At 42.4% G+C, this 12,319-nt stretch overlaps 1 protein-coding gene across 1 annotated transcript; it reads left to right on the forward strand.

The window, feature by feature from the left end:
- Positions 1-1,490: 1,490 nt before the first annotated feature.
- On the forward strand, positions 1,491-6,283 carry EIF3F (eukaryotic translation initiation factor 3 subunit F). Its single transcript, XM_065638817.1, has 8 exons — positions 1,491-1,793; positions 1,883-1,953; positions 2,106-2,185; positions 3,290-3,427; positions 4,411-4,502; positions 4,701-4,837; positions 4,975-5,088; positions 5,862-6,283. Exons 1-8 carry the CDS (start codon positions 1,511-1,513, stop codon positions 5,937-5,939), a joined length of 993 nt encoding a protein of 330 aa, XP_065494889.1. The 5' UTR covers positions 1,491-1,510; the 3' UTR covers positions 5,940-6,283.
- The last annotated feature ends 6,036 nt before the right edge of the window (positions 6,284-12,319 follow it).

The following is a 12,319-nucleotide window of genomic DNA, read 5'->3' on the forward strand; positions in this document are numbered from 1 at the left end:
CTCAGCTAATGAAGCAGAGAAAACTCCCAAAGTCAAAGTCATAATATGTTATTTTTTTAAAATGTTAAAATGACTTCAACTGGTAAGCCAAATGTGGGAAAGAGTGTGTCAGGAGCCCAAGTGGATCTGTAAGAGAGTAAGAGGATTACACCTGAGCTAGTAACCAAAACTGTACTTTTCTCTCTGCTACACCTGGGAGACAACTATCTGAAAATGTTCTCAATTATTCAAATAACAACCTGATAGACAAAGTGGTGCCAGAGAACTGATGTGGTTTTTACCACCATGGTTTCACCAGAGTAAGCATTTTATCAGGAGGTGAGACTTCTGGATCTTTTAGTGTTTATGTATGTGTATAAACACACATACTAACAGTTTGCTTGCACGAAAAAGAACAGCCCAAGGCCAAAAAACCCCAAACATTTCAAAGATACCTGAAGTTCTCCCTTAAAGTTTGTCAAACTGATATTAAAAACTGTGATTAAAGGTTTTAAGTAAGACACTTACGGGTAAATCTGTTACTATGTCGCTACAACTGTTAAGATAGTAGCTGCAAGCTTATGGCCAGGAAAGGAAAAAGGAGGCTCTGAAACAATCTAGTTTGGTTACCAAAAGTATACGCGCTTCATTTCACAACTCCTGCCCCAGGCACGCAGGTTTGCTGCTTGTGAGCGAAAACATGGGGTTCTACAAGCAGCAGGCAAATTACATCCAATAAGTCAATTTGTTGGGTAACCATTAAACCTTGGACAGAGGTAAATAGCACTTGCTTTCTACACGATACTTGGCAACCACTTCTGTGCCACATTGGCAACAAAGCCCCAGAAAACGGGGCTAACAGCACGTCCCTGCTTCATAGGGCCAGGACCCTCCGGGCTGCATAGCCCTCGCAGCTGGCGGCACCGCAGGCCTGAGGCACGGCTGGGAACGTGCCAGGGAAACGCGGCCAGCTCAGGCGGCCAGGGGAACAGCACCGCCCCTGGCGTGGAAGGCCGTGGGGAGCTCTGGGACGCCCGGTGTGCCCAGCCTACCTCCGGCAGGGCCCTCAGCCTCGGCACGGCACCGCCCGCGCTTCCCGCTGCCGGACCGGCCGGGCGAGTGCTCGGCGCTGCACACAGACTGGAACCCTGCTGCCGCCTAGCAACCAGCAGAATGAATGACAGCGCCACAGCCAATAAATAGGCCCTCCCGCCCTGACAGCTCGCTTGTAGAGGTAAAATTAGCCAATGGAGAGAGGAGACAGGCGCGGAGGCGGGGAATGCGAGAACCCAATCGAAAAACTTTCCGGCCCCGAGAGGGGAGGAACAAGATTGTGCTTCAGTCAGAGACCGTGTACTCCTCCTCCAATCAAAGCGTCTTCCCTCATCGCTCTCTCCAGATTGGTTAACAGAAGGCAGGAGGGCCTTAGAACACTACTTTCCCCAATAGCAAGGTAGCACTGTGTGACAGGCGTTCGGATCAGCCAATTATTGCCGGCGCGGACCCCCCGCCTCTCTCTCTCTCTCGCAACATGGCGGCGACAGCTCCAGCTCCGGCTACACCCGCGGCTCCCCCGGCGCAGAGCCCGACAACGGCGCCCGCCGCCCCGGCGGGAAACGCTCCTCCCACCGCCGCGCCGCCCCCGCCCGCCGCCCCGGCTCCGCCGCCGCCGGCCGCGCCGCTGTCGGCCGCGCTCTCGGGCCCCTTCCCCGGCGGCCGCGTGGTGCGGCTGCACCCGGTCGTGCTCGCCTCCATCGTGGACAGCTTCGAGCGGCGCAACGAGGGCGCGGCGCGGGTCATCGGGACGCTGCTGGGTAAGAGCCGCCGCTCCGCCCCGCCCGCCGCGGGGCGAGCAGCCCGCCGCCCCCACGGCGCCCCCCTAACCGCGCTGCCCCCCCCGCAGGGACCGTGGACAAGCATTCGGTGGAGGTCACCAACTGCTTCTCCGTCCCGCACAACGAGTCCGAGGATGAGGTACGGGCCCCCCCGGGCTGTTCCAGGGGCGGGCCGCGGGTCTCTCGGCGGGGCGGTGCTGCCCTGCGATGGGAGCGCTTGTGCCCGCGGTGCCCTCCGCTGCGGGGTAACATCCCTGTCACCAGCTGACTCGGCCCTCTCCCGTTTCTCAGGTGGCAGTCGATATGGAATTTGCCAAAAACATGTATGAGTTGCACAAGAAAGTGTCTCCTAGCGAGATCATCTTGGGCTGGTAAGTTCTCCTTCTGCAAGAACGCGAAAGCAGTTGTGTTCGTCCCTTAAACCACCTGAAATACGTAATTCTCCGTGTCACGAGTTGAGAAGCAGAAGTGCTAACGCTTGTGACAGTGAGATCTTGCAACTCCTGTTATAGAGTCAGTTGTAAAGCTCCTGCAATTCCTAATAGGAAGAGACAGTACTGGAGACTTACAGGGTTCATTTTTGTTTATATGTAGCAAAGGTATCACAGAGGACTGATGAATTAGAGAATGCCTGCATGGCTTTTGTTAGAAGAACTTAGCCACCTGTCATACAACCTGCAGCACAGACATAACTGGTTAGAAAGAAGGGAGAACACAGGAGAGTAGTTTCAAGTACCGAAGGCCTTAGGAGGAATCAGTGGTATCAGCTTGAGCATGCCGAAGTTCTGTGCTGAGAAAAGGTGGAAGTACTTGTGTGTGGGATGCAAAGCAAGATCAGGGGGGCGTTATGGGAACAGTGTATCTGGGTGTGTGGGTAGATAGCTTTATTAGTCTTTTCATGCTTCTGTGATCCCACAGAATACCTTGGTTCTGTTCCTGTGGAACACACTTCCTCAATAACCTTCTAATAGCACAGCAAAGTGCAGTTCTAATGACAAGAGTTTTCCTGGGTATGCAAGAAGCTAATTGCAGAGCAGTTAAAGGAGCTAGATTAACAAGTTATACCTCCTGCAGAGAGATGTTTGATTTGTGGAAGATCTACTTGGTTGGTCCAAAGTTGTTTGGTATGTTTTGACTTTTGACAGAAATCAAGAGTTGGTCCAGAACATCCTGACAGATAACTGAATCCTGGGTGTCTGATGTCGACTGTACTGACTCTTTATGGCTAGTACTACAGTATTGGCCCTGTGCCTGTTTTGGGCATGGATGTGCTCAGCTTGTGACTTTGACAATTCTAGGACAGCTGGCCATGAAACTACAAATTCTCTAGTTAAACCACTTGTATTTAGTGTGCTTCTGCAGGTCGGTGTTTGCAAATCAGTGTTTTAGGATACTAACCTGTTAAATACCAACAATACCAAACACTGACACTTGAATGTTGGAGGAATGGCTCCTCAACCTGTGCTCTTTTGAAGGTACGCAACAGGTCATGACATCACGGAACACTCCGTCCTGATCCATGAGTATTACAGCAGGGAAGCGCACAATCCAATCCACCTCACTGTGGACACGAGTCTCCAGAATTCACGCATGAGCATTAAAGCCTACGTCAGGTACTCTGGCATGCTGTGTTTCTGGGAGGGGAGCTATCTGAATTACTGAGAGAGACCACATCAGGGTAACAAGAAGCGTAGTGGGCTGCAGTGTCCCATTCTGGACAATATTGTGCAGTAGCTAGAATACAGCAAGTGAGGCATGGGTCATGGCTCGCTTCTCATTGGAAAGTATGTAAGCTGAAAGACCTGACTTTTCATAAGCTCGTACCTTCTAGGGCTTAAGTGACTCAAGTGTTCTGAACATCTTTGTGACATTTCACAGGATGCATACAGCTAGCATCGATGTCACCAGCTTCCATCGCACTGTCTGAACGCTAACCTGTAGTCACTGGGCTCTATTGCTCAGAAGTTTATACACATTGGAGGATTAGTGCAGTTAAAACATAATTGAAACAGCATCATCTTGATCAGACTTTCTTCCCCTGAACCCCTTCCATTTTTATCAATTAATAGTGGAGATTAAAACTGAGAAATGAAACTATCTCATCTCACTGTACTTCCCAGTACTGGCTGAAAAAACCCAGCCTTTCCTTGTAGCAGAAGTCTACTGTTTCTTGACCGCGCATCTTCAAAAAGGAACCCCTTTCATGACATCTTACTGAAAGCATAAATGGACTTCAAATACTTTGAATAATAGGAATAGTAAAGGTGTTGAGAGTGCTTTGTGCTTGAGTTTTTGTCATATTTATGCTCCTCCTTAAGTTATTTCTCAAAGCATGGAGTACTTCAGGTTAGAAAAATACCTGCTCTATAAGTAAGGAGGAACTGTGGCTGAGATACTACAAATGTCAGACCAGCAAGGAATATTCTGTGATGTCCTCAGTTATCCATGGTCTTAATATTGCTGATTTTGGTGAGAATGAGTAACCTACTCATGTTCACACTTCAGTACTAACAGAGATCATTGAAATGGAAATCTATTACTTCCTCCCTTAAATACCTATATGCTGAAAATGTTTTGTTGTTCTTCTTTTTTCTAGTGCCCCAATGGGAGTCCCTGGTAAAACTATGGGTGTGATGTTCACACCTCTAACAGTGAAATATGTTTATTATGATACAGAACGGATAGGAGGTAAATGTTTTCTTCCCACTTGTGTTATAACCATTGTTGTGATATTGTTCAAATGCTTTTTTTTACCCTGGTAAAATTGCCATTCTGGGAATTAGACTGACTTGCTGAAGCTATCCTAAAACTCTTCAACAAGTTAAGGATTTAAACTGGTTTGTGTGGCAGTCAGGTTTTTTTCACTGATCCTCATTTTGCTTTCAGTGGATCTTATAATGAAGACTTGTTTTAGCCCTAATCGAGTGATTGGCTTGTCCAGTGACTTGCAGCAGGTGGGGTCGGCCTCAGCCAGGATCCAGGATACCCTGACAATGGTGCTGCAGTACGCAGAGGATGTATTGGTAAGGGCAGCTTTTTATAAGCCAGCAAATAAGTTCGGTCTAAGCTTGTGCATCTTGTTTTTCTTTTTATATATTCTCTTTCTGGGCCATAAACACTGAGTTTTACTCATGTTGAAGTGTATGTTTCTTATGCTTAGTCTGGCAAAGTGGCTGCTGACAACACTGTTGGGCGTTTCCTGATGGATCTCATTAACCAGGTGCCAAAGATTTCACCAGAGGACTTTGAAACAATGTTGAACAGCAATATCAATGTAAGTTCATCATCTAATTTTTTGGTGTGTTGGCAGCAATTTTGTAAATTTGTAATACAGACACAAATTTGCTGTGATCAAAACAATCTGTTCATACAAACACATTAATAGAAAACACAGCCCTTTCTTGTCAGTAATTTAATGTTTTAAGAGCTGAAGGTGGATAAAGGAGCTCACCATAATAATCTTGCAAGCAACTGCAAATGAGCGAATAAGTTTTAAGGTACTTCAGAATTATGCAAGTAATCTGAAAGCCAGCACCAGTTCTTCTTTTAGAGTAATTGGACAATATGAATTACCAAGCTTAAAGCAGTACGGATTTCAAGGATGACTGGTGACTTGCCAGCTGCCTTCGCTCGAGTTGAAGTTTTGTCTCCTTGCATAACACTTAGGACATGAACAAGGTTTTAGTGTGCTACCTTACTTCTGTAACAGATTTTTAGAAAGTAAAAGCTAAGTTTCTGAATGTGTTGTTCACCCACAGTCTGCAAGATCAGAACTAATTTTTAATTTTGCTTATGCCCTTTGACTTGCTGGTTAACATGCATGAACTCTGAGTTAAAATTTCACAAGCAGTGTTTCATATTCTGAGACTACAAAACCGTTCTTCCTGCAAGGGAAGCATTCCTCAGGGGAGGACTTCCAGGACTAACAATGTTTCTAGTTGCTGACTATAAGCTGCTTTACAGTGTTAAACCTTCAACTCCCTAATAGGCTACCACCTTTGTTAATATTTCTGATCACTGTGTTTTGGTTTTTTTTCCCCCTCTCAGGACCTACTGATGGTAACCTACTTGGCAAACCTCACACAGTCACAGATTGCTCTCAACGAAAAACTTCTGAGTTTATAAATAAACTTCTGCCACCCTACACTTCAAAGAGCCTGAAGAATGAGCAGATACACTTTTCTATGATGGTGTTATAAATTTCCTTGGACCGTAATTTAATTACCTAGATGACTTGGTTTACATCTTTATTTCCATTGCCCTGAAAAAACCCTTATATGGTTTAGGAAATGAATGGGAATGGCTGCAGTTTAGTTAAGCCCAGGGTTTTAAAATGGCATACATTAATCTTTTGTCTCCTGAGTTTATCTACTTGTATAACAAAACACAGTTTTATTGTAAGAATGTATTTGAAATAAAAGTTCCATTGCAATGGCAAGAATGCCTTCTGTCCAGAAAAAAAAACCAAACCAACCTGTTCTCATTTATTGTATAATGAATCCTCTTTTGAAAGAAATGGGGGGATAACACCACATCAGGAAGGAAAATTAGAGTGCATACGAGTCAACTCCAACTCTGCAAACTTCTTTGTGGGGTTTTTTCCAACTGTTAAAGCACACAAAGCGTGGCTTCTTGTGCTGCACGTAATACACTTTTCCCTGGAGGATGACAGAATGGTTACTGGTTTATCAGTGGTGCTGTGTATGTGTCCTTCAGCAGGGTACTGACATGAATATGAGATGGTGAATTCAGTTTACATTGTGGTGTTCCTATGCATATCTGATGATTTGGGAAAGGAAATCAAGGTCAATTGCATTAGCCCCTCATAAAGTGAGGGTTCAGAGAATTACACCAGCAATGGGGGGATTAATTGTTAAAAGGGGCTTGAAAAGCATTTGTGGCTGAACAAGTGTAGCTACTGGAGTTGCCATCTTTGCCAAAGAAGCGAAGTGCAGCAAAACCACTTCATGAAGTTTTGAGACTAAAATTTGGGTGTTACTAAATAGGAACTTTCTGGTTTGTGACCCTGTACTGCTGCTAAGATTATGTGAGCAGAAACTTCCCATTTTCTCCCTGAAACTGATTTCACATTGAATGAGTTCTACTTGAAAGAAAAAGCCAATACCAATCTGAGCTGTAACTTTTTACAGTCCTGGCTAATACCATGACCTTTAGAAGTCTGTTCAGGTCTACTGAAGAGTGAAAGCATCCCTCTTCTGCAACATAACTGTTCCCACCTAATTACTAATGACCATTTCTGATGGCTCACATCTGTTTTGGTATATGATTTTGAAATGTGAGATCAATGTGCAAGGCCAGTGTTCGCCAAAATAATTTCTGTGCTAATTTGCCAGATAAATCCAAGAAAGGGACTCCGGTTACAAATCTGTAGATCCTGAACTGGTTGCTCCAAGCAAGAATTCCTCCAGTGACTCAATGCTAAATGCTAAGTTCTAATCGCAAGGACAATGTACATGAAAACTGAAGGTATAGCAAAGATTCTAATATCTGAAAATTATATTTGTGAGCATTAAATAAGTATTAAAACTTGGCTGTTGTTTTTTCTTAGTCTGAATAAAAATTATTTGTTTTCCCTCCTGTTCTTTAAACTTAACATTCATAACCAGCCATGTAACTATTTCACAATTTTTTAGGTTGGGGTGTTTTTTGAAGTAAGCCTTGAAATAGGTGGAGGAAAAGAGCAAGCAGCATTTCAAAGTCTTTCAATTACTGCAAAAAAGTTTCAAGGTGCGGGAAAGCATAATATTCTTTCCCTGATCTCTGCAGTAAACTCTTGCTATTCCCTGTTAGGAAAACTGATAAAATGTAAGAAGGAAGATGTAAAATGCTCTACAAGTTGAACAGCTATGCTATTTAATAAGCTGCTCTGCACAAAATGCATAGCTACAGAAAAGATATTGTGGAGTTTGCCAGTCCTTACAAGTACCAGAAGACTAATGATGATATGTCATAAGGGACTGAGGTTACGTCTTCCTTGGTAGGAGGATTCACTGCAAAGTAGAGGTAACAGCACAGTGCCAAATGCTTGGAATTGGAGTAGGAAAAAGTAAAGCTCCTGTAAAAGCTCTGATCCCATCCATTCTGTCCCTTTTTACTGGGCGAACGGCACATTGTGAACCTTACTTTGGCTCTGGAATTTTGAATGCCTGATTTCAAACTTCAGTGGCCACTCTTATGAAGGACAATATTACAAACACAAATGTAATGCATAATTTTGCTTAATTGTAAAGCCTGGGCTGTATTTTTACCTAGGAGATAGAGGCATTCCTTCTCTGGAGTTTGAAAATCTAGACAGGAATTCCTAAAGGTATTTTATTCTAATTATTCTACTTTACAGAAATCTTAAAACATGAAGTTCAATAGAAAATCTGGTGGGAAAAGCTTGGGAACCCAGAAACATCACCAAGGATTTCAAGCTTTAACCTGCTATTGATTTGTAAACCATAGACTTCTTGGATTTATTAGGGGACTTTTTCCTCTTGGTTTTTTTGGCTGTTTAGGATGCATTGCTCTAAATAACTTTGACAAAGTCTAGCTCTAAATAGTCAAGATAGTTATCTAAGTATTCTTCTATATACACTGTATATTATACTTAGTCATATTAGGGCCCTCACAAGTAATCAGCTTCCCTTCAAAGTATTCTTCTATATACACTGTATATTATACTTAGTCATATTAGGGCCCTCACAAGTAATCAGCTTCCCTTCACTCTGCTGTGCTGCAGGGCTTGCAGATGAGATTTAGATGATTTTTCAAGAGATATTAACAGATGGGCAGTACACAACAGTCAGGTTTCCTATAACTGCTCACAGGTACTTGGATCAATGCTGCACAGAACAGGTGTGGTGGTGACCAGGATTAGAATAAGATCTAAAGGGTCTCCTTGCAGACTGTATTGTGCTACTGTTACTTTCCTGGTTAAGCTAAAAAGCAATTGAAATTTGACATTCTAAATTCATGTGACTGAAAAAAAGGGATAATCCTATGTGTTTCTCTGAGTAGGGAAAGAAGTTTGTGCTGCTAATTTGGTGTGTTTAACAGACACTTGTTGCCATCTTTTCTAGTTCCCTTTTCTTAGAAGGGGTTTCCTGAATCAAAAATTCAGTTCTTTCCTGTCTTGATCAACCATATCTTAAATTCTATTTGAAATATATGTAAATATAACTATTTTGTCCTTAGTAAAGTTCTTATTTTATGTTCTTCCTGGTATTTATACAGAATCTGCTATAGCTAACCATCATACTGTAGCCTTCATTTTACTAAACACATTAAGCTTTGTCTCCTTTTCTCTGACACACTGTCTGCGCCTCAATCACTTAGCTGTCCACTTTAAACTTAATTTCAGTCTTTCTTGAACTTGAGTTGGTAAAGACAATACCCCATATCAGCCTATAGATCAATGAATATATGAATATACTAATACTTTCCTGTTATAAATTCCTTGTTTGCCTCTTGGTGTCTGTCATGTAGTATGACTGAGCACCCCGATCTCTTGCCTCTGCTGTAATTTGCAGCTGAACTTCAATTTGCCAAAAAAATTATTAATTTAAATGCATGACCTGGCATTATGACACTTTTTAATTGAAAAAATCTAGATTCAGATATTTCTCCTGTTTTCTATTATTCTCGGCATTGATGACACCTCAGTTTTGTCAGCAGGTAACATTAGCTTATTCCTAACTTTTGTGTCCTACTCGGTTAAGAAAAAACTTGCAGTTGATCCCAGACCAACTTAACAGAATTCTACAAATTCCCTTTTCAACACAGCCTTTGTTCTTTCTTACAAGTTCTTTATTCTTGCTTATGCTAATACCTGGCTTCTGTAGTTTAACTAATTATGGGTTCTTGTCAAGCCTTCTGTGGACATCTAAGTGGTTTACACCAAATTCCTCATTTAGAATGTAAGTTGTGTCAAACTGACCCAGCATGTCCAGTGATTGATCTTTGATAAACCATGTGATTGGTTGTAAGCCTCGGAAAGTGGAGATAAGACAAAATGTTCTATATTGTTGAGAAAAACAAACTTAATTTTGATATCTACAATTTGATACTTTAAAAAAATTCTTGCTGCCAGAATTACAATCTCATTTACTGATCATTTTCATATACTGGGATGAAGGTCACTAAGTTTGCCTTGCTAGTTGAGTCATTTAAGTTTCTTGGCAGAATACTTCAGTCTGCAAAGAGGAAACAGTGTTTTGGGGTGTGATTTTGTGAACCTGTGGACATACGCCATCTCTTAGTAACTAATCTGAAATGCATGGTTTAATCCTAAGGATTAAAAAGTCAATGGCAAAAAATGTTGGGCATGCTGCTCTTTTAAGTAATGTTGCAGAACAACCCGCTGTTCTCTGTCTGTGCTTTGAGGAAGGGCGAAGCATCTATTACTAGTGTGGTTCCACACAAGGGAACTAAAGATCCTGGTGGCAACTCAGGTTGTGAGGTCTCTGTGAAATCTCGATGTTTGGACTGCTGTGGGTGGAGCCCTGACATGACTCACTGGGCAGTGACTCACTGGAGCAGCTAAACCAAACCCAGGGCTCTTCCTGACATGAACTGGACCTGCTCCGCTCCCTGTTCACATGGAATGTTAACTCAACAGCTCACTTCGACTATCCGCATATTAATTACTGCAGTCACAAGGCAGTGTAACAGGAAAAGTATTTTTAGTACAAAATTTAGACTTGGATCACTGCAGTATCCTGTTGGTTTGTTTTACTTTGACCTATGGTTCAAAGCTGACCAGATCTTGTTGCTTACGACAAATGGTGGTGAAGCTTTTTTTCTTAAACTATATTGGCTGAAATAGAACATCAAAAGTAATCCTTCATATTTAAGTGGGAAATAATGTTATAACCAGGATACATAGCACAGAGAAACAGCAATGCTGTAGTGACCTATGTCACCAACAATAAATTACTCCGAAAAAAAAAAGTTTTGTTTCAGCTTGGCTGATAGCACTCATCACAACTATGTAGTTGAGAGCCAGGTCCCTCCAGACCAGAATTGTGTACAGTATCATGTCTTAGCACAAGATGCAAGGACATGCAAAAAAGATGATTAAGAGTTTGTTTCCCAAGTTCACTAAAGTTGAATTTTCTAATAGTGAGAAGTTGCCTTGCCTCTGCATGGGGTTTTAGAAGCTTTCCTAAATGTGCTAACTCCAGCTATGGCAACAAGCCAAAGGATTTCCTTAAACACATGCAATGAAATTTAGACGACCACAATGGTTCCATTCCATATATTCTAGTTAACCTATAAACCTGCACTGCATTTAACAGATTCTTCAGACATGTGCCATTTTGTTTAATGTTTTCTCTTGTTCTTTTCCCACTAATTTGTGAAAACAGATTGTTCTCTCACGAATAGCTCAAATCCAAACAGTCCACTAAATGAAAGAGATAAAGAATTGTGTATTTTCTACATGTACTTGGTTCATGTGGAAACAGGAATTTAAATATATACCTGTCCTGAAAGAAATGTGCTTAACAGAGGTGAAATGAAGTAGACATACACTGGGAGTGTCAGCTGAAGAATGCTGTGAAGATTAAATTCTTCAAGCTGCTCCTAATTGTGCTCTGGGCAAATAAGGGAGAGCAAGCCAAATTTTGCTGAAGATAAGTAATTTATTAGATTCTTTATGTGGCTTTAGGTGCTTTTCATTTCAAGTGGGCAACTGTGGTAAATTATTACCCAATTATTTTCTGCTGCCTGCACTTAATGCTGATTTACAGACAAATTGAACAGTGGCTGTTGTTTTCATCTAGATCTCAAGTGATGCACCAGGTTCCAGGAAAAAAAAATTGTTTGCATTTTAATGGTCTCTGAACTGCTAACTTGTTTACCACAAAAAAGTAGGAAGTTATTTTGAATAATCCCAAGTAACTGGTGCATAATATCATAGGTGCATCCTTCACAAATTTTATCTTGCTGGTCAGAATCTCTTATGAATAGTTAACCACCAGGTAAAGGAAGGACTATGAGCATGTAGTGCCTAAGTATAACATGAATAAACATTGCTATAGACAAACAAAACGCTAAGTGCACTTCCCACAATTGCACACAAATAACTATAATTAAGATTTCTTTCTAGAGAAAGCTATGTAGTAGGCAAGACAATCTCACCCTTACACCCTCTTGGGACCTATATCCTGACCTTTAGTAACCGCATAAGGCGGCGCAACTCCTCCAGCTCCACTTATGTCTTTTATATACTTCGTTACACACTCTCCTGCTGGCCTAGATGACTCGGCTGACTACCTGCCAGCTCCTGAATGGTGATCTTGATCTACAGGTTCATGTGTTACTGGATAACAGACTCGGTTTAGGGCTGAACTCCACTGCAGTGATGCTGTAGGGAACTGCAGTGTGGACTTCTTTCCTTTCCCAGGCGGGTGGCTAAGGGCTCCCATGGGATGTCACCTAAGACTGCGGCGGGACGGCGTCGCCTGGCATATCCCTTGCTAATGCCTCCCCTGACGCAG

Source organism: Caloenas nicobarica, chromosome 7 (genome assembly GCF_036013445.1).
Source record: "Caloenas nicobarica isolate bCalNic1 chromosome 7, bCalNic1.hap1, whole genome shotgun sequence".
NCBI lineage: Eukaryota > Metazoa > Chordata > Aves > Columbiformes > Columbidae > Caloenas > Caloenas nicobarica.